The sequence below is a fragment of the Archocentrus centrarchus genome, chromosome 16, assembly GCF_007364275.1.
Source record: "Archocentrus centrarchus isolate MPI-CPG fArcCen1 chromosome 16, fArcCen1, whole genome shotgun sequence".
Lineage (NCBI taxonomy): Eukaryota > Metazoa > Chordata > Actinopteri > Cichliformes > Cichlidae > Archocentrus > Archocentrus centrarchus.
In genome coordinates, this window is record NC_044361.1 from 19152583 (window position 1) to 19159950 (window position 7368).

Genomic DNA, 7368 nt, shown 5'->3' on the forward strand with positions numbered 1-7368 from the left:
TTCTGTGGTGAGTGGGTGGACTCATTTGCCAGGCACCTGCTGTCATTGGTCAAAACGATTTGCGTGATGAGCGTTGTGTTTGCTGATTGGCTAGAAGGTCCGTCCGTTCGGAAGTGTTCACCAAGCGTTGTTCACCCTCCCAGCGGCTGCGCCGTGAGAACCGCCAGGCGCCGCTCCCGTCACGTTTATCTGTCTGTTCACCCCTTCAAATAATGTTATCCATGTTCTCCACGGCTCTAATTCATTCATCATCTCCTATATCTACGGCTTTGGATTAATTCTCCAGTCGACAGGTATGTTTATTTATTTTAAGTAGTCTCAGTTTATGAATCATGTAGAGCATTTATTGCATTAGTGGAGAGATGCGCCTCGAACGCAAAGCCCTGTCATTTTCTATCAGTGTGCAGCGGCATTTCTTAGGCTCATTCAACACAAATGCCTCACTGCAGAGTTTTGTGGCGTCCACGGGGAACTGAAGGGAGACAATGGTCGGTGGAAAGGTGAATGCAAATGTATCCCGGACGCTGGGTGTCAAATTTGAACAGAGCGATGCCGATCAGGTGCATATCTGCTCGCGGGAATTCGCTGCAACAGGCCCGTATAGGCCTGCATTTAATACCCACAAGGCGCACACGCGCCTCCTGGGTATTTTTCGAGAATTTTTCTAAACGCATAAATATTTCAACGCATTGCAACCCTTGCTGGAAGCAGAGGGTGTGGACGTGGATGGGGGTTATGTTATGTAATGTTCCATTCATCACTCTACGCCTTTCCTCCTTATCGCCGGCCCTCGTTCACTGCCTGATCTCTGCGGCGCTGCTGCCTCAGCTCTCTGCCTCCCCCGTCCCTTTTCCAAAGCCAGGAGTGACCACATGAAATCAAAATAAATACTGATTAACCGATTGACCCGGTCTCACTATAGAAGTCCCTTAGGTACGCACGTATGAATCAGCATTCTTCGCATAGCTTACTAAATCCAATTTAATCCAATTTAAATGTTGCACCGAACAGAAAATAAACTATTTGTTTGACACAGATTTCTATAAACTTCATATTTTCCCGCATTGTGCCTCCAAAATAAGCTTAATTTAAAAAAGGAGAGCTAAACAGGCAGCTCAACATATGGGATGTAAATTACTGTGTGGTCATTTAGCTGCTGCCTGAGTAGAAATGGTTTGGAGTTCATGCTTTTTGCTAACTAGTTATGCTGTGATATGTCTTGTTGGTAGACTATCCTGTCAGTTTACTTTACTTTCTATATTCACAGCATCACCTTTCAACTGTCTTTATATGAAAACCTATTTTCAAATCGATCATGCATTTTTCTTTAACTTAGTTGAGTCAAAAACAATAATTCTGCATCATTTTTGCACATTTTGGGAAGTAATCTCACCCATTTTCAATCAGTAATGCTGAGAAGGCCTCACTGGCAGAATTTATGAGCATAAAGGCAGCCGAGGTCAGGGGTTTATTGCACCTGAGGTCCTGTGGTGTGCATCCACCCTTCACAATGATGCATTATGGTGAGCGTAGCACACAGATGAGCTCATTAAATTGTGGATCACTCACCCTTTCAAATAGAACCACTTAAACCTACACCGATCCATATTTTGTGTTATTAACAGTGGAGCATAAACAGTTTCTCTCTGCACACACATCAACGAGCAGTTCATCTTTATTGGAGCCTTTACACGACTTATCTATAGATCATTGCTGTCCATATTTAGACTCTTATTAACCTCAGTTTTAGCCACAGCAGGCTGTAATTTTTTTTAATGAAAAACCCACTGCACACTACCAGCAGAGCACCTAACAGTAGACACAGTTGCGTAATGAGTTGCCAAGAAGTCGGAAATGTTTCTCGTGTTTGACATGTCACAGAAGTCACAGCAAGTCAAGTTGTCAGTTTCACTGCCCCCTGCTGGCCAAAAAAAAAAGAAATCAATTAATTCAGTTGATTATTTTCCATTGAACCAGGTGCTTTCAATTTGCCCCAGTTTAGTGTTGCGTCTTATAATAGCATTTATAATCAGTTTTAGTAATGAAAACAGTGAAAATATGAACTTTTCCTGTTCCCCTGGTGAACTTTATGACTGCTTAAAAAAATTTTTTTTCTCAATTGTTTTTGGGTGTCATTCCATCGGGTGACCAAATGACCGCTGCACTACTTCACTTTGTGATAGCAGTAGTATTGCAGGAACACATAAGCAGTAGAGTCTATACTTGTGTTCATACATGCTGACACAAATGTGGCTCAAAGCCAGGTATTGACTGACTCTCCTCTGTGGTCTCCAGTTTCGCCATGGCAACGGTGGTGATGGAACAGATCGGTCGCCTGTTTATCAACGTGCAGCAGCTGCGACAGATCCCTCAGCTGCTGGAGTCGGCCTTTCCAACCCTGCCTTGCACCGTAAAGCTGTCTGATGTTCCCTGGGTGTTCCGCGAGCGCCACATCCACACGGGTTACAGACAGCCGGACCTAAGCTGGCGTTACTACTTTCTCACCCTCTTCCAAAGGCACAACGAGACCCTCAATGTGTGGACCCATCTGTTGGCTGCCCTCATCATTTTGGTGAAGTGGCAGGAGATCTCAGAGACGGTGGATTTTTTGCGCGATCCTCATGCCCAGCCCCTCTTCATCGTGCTCCTGGCAGCTTTCACCTACCTCTCCTTCAGTGCTCTCGCTCATCTCCTGTCTGCCAAGTCAGAGCTCTCCTACTACACCTTCTACTTCCTCGACTACGTGGGGGTTGCTGTCTACCAGTATGGGAGCGCTCTGGCACACTACTACTACGCCATAGAGAAAGAGTTGCACACTTCTGTGCAAGGGTTCTTTTTGCCCGCTGCGGCGTTCCTGGCTTGGCTCACTTGCTTCGGCTGCTGCTATGGCAAATATGCCAGTCCCGAGCTGCCCAAGTTAGTCCTCAAGCTCTTTCAAGTGGTGCCCTCGGCCCTGGCTTACTGCTTAGACATAAGCCCTGTGGTCCATCGCATTTACAGCTGCTACCAAGAGGGCTGCTCCGACCCGATTGTGACGTACCACTTCTACCACGTGCTCTTTTTCTTAATCGGCGCCTATTTCTTTTGCTGCCCCCACCCAGAGAGTTTGTTCCCTGGGAAGTGTGACTTCATCGGGCAGGGCCACCAGATCTTTCACGTGTTTGTGGTGGTGTGCACCCTGGTGCAGATCGAAGCGCTGCGAACAGACTTCACAGTGCGCCGCACCTTCTACGAGCGCCTTCACGGGGATCTTGCGCACGACGCCGTCGCGCTCTTCATCTTCACTGCCTGCTGCAGCGCTCTCACTGCGTTTTATGTGCGCAAGCGCGTGCGTGCCTCTCTCCATGAGAAGGAGGAGTGAGAACGATTTATTAACTTTACTCCATGGTGACTGTTTTAAAATAACGTAAATGTTTTTTGTCAATGAAAGTTATCAGCTTGTGATAGTGACTTATGATTATTTCTTCTCTGTGATCTGCCAAACAACAGTGAACTAAATAGTGACTGAGGGTGTTTTGTTGTGACTTAACAAAGGGGGGAAAAAGGGGATCTTGCGGCTGATTTGTAGCAATGCAGACCCTGCAACAAGCCCTTACGTCGTTACTTCTCTTTATTTATTAGTTTGTTTTAAACGGTCTGAAGGAACGTTTCACTTCATGAAAGAAAAACAGTCTGTGCACAGATTAGCAGAAAAATTAAGAGGCTAGTTCCTTCAAATGCCTTGGTAATTGTGTCTGGAATAAACTGACTGTCTTAATCAAATTGTAGCATTTCAAATCAAACAGTTAATATGTGTAGTCCCTCATGCTAACTGCTAACTCCTGTTAAGTTTTACAGTGGTGCTTTTCTGGATGTACCTTTCTGGCATATAATGTTTTCTTTTTGTTCCTTTAGCTTTAGGTTAGGTTTCAGTATCAAAGCAGGGATTATTTTTTTTTTTCATTTCCCAAGGGACTAACAAATGTTTAATCATTCAAAGGAGGTCAAAACCCAATTTGAAAACCAAATATTTTGCCTCCTTATGAAAAACAGACATTTTTCTTTCTGTTGAAAACAGGTCTGGCACCTTACACTGGTTAAAAGATGGGTGGAAGATTACTGATGTCTCTTTATTGTTGTGACAATGTTAATATTTTTTTGTTTTAAATTATTTTTAATTCAAAGGGCTGGATCTTCAGCTTTTGCCTTTTCACATCCCATGACGTCGGTGCTTTGCGTGAACCATTGTCACTGTCATAATGATCAGATTAAAAAAAAAAAAATAACCGTGTCTGACCTGCTTTTAGTAAGTTTATTTTTTTTGTATGATGAATATATATGTGCCTCTATGCATGTCTTTTGGTATATACTGTGGATAATGTGTGTGAATGTCTATGAATGCTTAGCCTTGCACTTCTTTCTTACTCTGTAAATAGTTTCATTTCTCTTGAAATTTTCTTTGCATCCCATTTTCTCCCCACCTAATAGCATTCAGTATTGAATGCACAATATTGTTCTGGTGGAATACAGCACATTACTGTTTTGCTGCATCCTTTCGGAGTGTGTTTTGTCCTCCTGCCCATCAGAACTCTAATGGGTATGAATATTGTAATTTCATACTGCCGCTGGTTGATCTCTTTGGTTAATGGCAATTCTTATAAGAATATCACACAAATGTGGCTTCTGTGATAACGCCGCTTGGATTTTTATCTCGCAAAATCTCAAATGCCAGAAATGATCTATATTAATGACTGCACTCCTTGTTCGTGATGGTGCTTTAATGTGCCAGTGAATCTGTTATTGCTTCAGGGATGGCTTTACTGAAAGACAGAATGCAAGACATCGATTTGAGTGGAGATTTAACCATAATTCCCCTTATCATAAAACTTCTAGCTCATCATGCACTGTCTGAATCCACACTGTATATAACAAGGATACTCTGTCACAGACTATCTATGTTGTATGCTGATTAAACCTGAGATCTTAACTAGAATAAGGCCAGGACTTCGTGTAAGTGTGTGCGTGTGTGTGTGCGCACACATGCGTGCGTGTATACAAATATAGACTCTGATACTACTGAAGGTTCCCCTTTATCCCTTTCAGAAAAGCAGGGTGAGAGGGATGAGAATGTCTTCTGCCTCTAAAAAAATATGTGTAACTGACTGTACTAATATTATGTTGTATTCAAGAAAATAAAGTGTTACAGTAACTTCAGAAATTCTCCTACAGTGTTTGTACTGGTCATGAATGATATGGGAGTAAAGAAGTGCCTCAGTTTCGATCCAATTTGCAACTCTGCTTACCTGAAGAGCTGTGAAATATTTTCCTGTTGTAAAGAACCTGTATGAATGTGTTTGAAATCATCTCTGAAATTTACCTCTAAAACTGAGTTTCAAACATTTAAATATTTTTTAAGGTTCTTAAATATAACTTTTTGAAAATGAAGTACAGTATATAAACATTTCAATTGAACTTTTCACTCATTCATGAAAACATTGACAGGTTGTTACTTTCTGTAACATGACCCAGCTGAGACACTGGAGTTTCTAGACACCAAAATTTGAAGGGGTAAAAAAGCAGACTGGCTACAAAGTATTGTGCTAAGATTCCATATTTTTTCCATTCTTTTCTTTTTTTCTTTTATAGAAATAAGCCTGTCTTTGCTTCCACAGATCATAAAGTTAATGTCTGTATATTTTAGATTACTGGAACCTGAGAGTGATTTTATGTCATTTGTGCATTTAGGTCTACACAATATCAGGAAATACTATAAAACAGAATTAATTAAAATCCTGCTAAGGTTTATGAAGACCATTGCCAGGTAAGTTCCATTGCAAATCTTACCTGTAATCTTTCATGAAACACAAAAGAAATCACAAGTTTATGACTGTAAATGCTGCACATGGTATACACTTACAGCCACTTCATTAGTTATATCTGTTCAACTGCTTGTTAATGCAAATCATATATTGCCAAAAGTATTCACTTGTGTGCCTTCACACACATATGAACTTTAGTAACATCTTTAGTAAAATATCTTGGTATGCTGAAGCATTAAGAGTTCCTTTTCCTGGAACTAAGGGGCTGAGCCCAGCTCATGAAAAACAACCCCACATCATAATCCCCCCCTCCACCAAACTTTACACTTGACACAATGCACTCAGACAAGTACGATTCTCCTGGCAACCGCCAAACCCAGAGTGGTCCATAGGATTGTCAGACAGAGAGCTGTGAATCATCACTCCAGAGAACCCATCTCCACTGCTTTAGAGTCCAGTGGCAGTGAATTTTACACAACTGCATTCGACACTTTGCATTGTGCTTGGTGATGTAAGGCTTGGATGCAGCTGCTCATCCAGGGAAAACCCATTCCATGAAGCTCTCACTGAAGGCCACATGAAGTTTGCAGCTCTGTAGAGATTGACTCTGCAGAAAGTTGGTGATCTCTGTGCACTCTGCGCCTCAGCATCCACTGACCTGCTCTGTGATTTTATGTGGTCTACCACTTCATGGCTGAGTTGCTGTCGTTCCCAGTTGCTTCCACTTTGTTATAATACCACTAACAGCTGACTGTGGAATATTTACTAGAGAGGAAATTTCACAACTGGACTTGTTGCACAGGTGGCATCCTATCACAGTACCACGCTGGAATTCACTGAGCTCCTGAGAGCGACACATTCTTTCACAAATGTTTGTAGAAGCAGTCTGCATGCCCAGGTGCTTGATTTTATACACCTGTGACCATAGAAGTGATTGGAACACCTGATTTCAATGATTTGGATGGGTGAGTGAAAACTTTTGGTAACATAGTGTATCTAATCAGCGAGTCATGTGGCAGCAACTCAGAATTTAGGCATGTAGACATGGTCAAGACCAACTGCTCAAGTTCAAACTGCATCAAAATTGAGAAGAAATGGGATTTAAGTGACTTTGAATGTTGTATGGAGTATTTCATAAACTACTGATCTACTGGGATTTTTCCCACACAACCATCTTAGGGTTTACAGAGAATGATCCAAAAGAGAGAGAGAGAGAGAGAGATCTCAATCCACCAGGGCACCTTTACGATTTAACATGGGATTACCATCATGAATGTGGCAAAAGGCAAAAATGAGATCCAGCCCAGTGCTAACAAGGCGTAACCCAATGAAGTGGACAATGAGTGTACATATAATTGTCCTGACAGCAAATACTTACCTCATCAGAATATAATATGCTTAATAAAATGCACAACCATAGTGGTTTTCAGGCAATACATGTAAATAGCATGCAGCAAATACACCTGCTCAAATATGGAGTCATTTCTCAGACATACCCGTTATTGTTTATTAGTAGTTATTGTTCTATCACCACTAGAGGGCAGCCTTGTTGTTTGGTGAGAGTCCCAGT

At 41.9% G+C, this 7368-nt stretch overlaps 1 protein-coding gene across 1 annotated transcript; it reads left to right on the forward strand.

Annotated features, from left to right (window-relative positions):
• Positions 1–156: 156 nt before the first annotated feature.
• paqr7b (progestin and adipoQ receptor family member VII, b) lies at positions 157–5193 on the forward strand. Its single transcript, XM_030750597.1, has 2 exons — positions 157–293; positions 2296–5193. The coding sequence occupies exon 2, from the start codon at positions 2303–2305 to the stop codon at positions 3359–3361; it is 1059 nt and encodes a 352-aa protein (XP_030606457.1). The 5' UTR covers positions 157–293; positions 2296–2302; the 3' UTR covers positions 3362–5193.
• The last annotated feature ends 2175 nt before the right edge of the window (positions 5194–7368 follow it).

Excerpts from the sequence above, each read along its gene's own strand:
- paqr7b (XM_030750597.1), top strand. The coding sequence starts at position 2,303 with ATGGCAACGGTGGTGATGGAACAGATCGGTCGCCTGTTTATCAACGTG.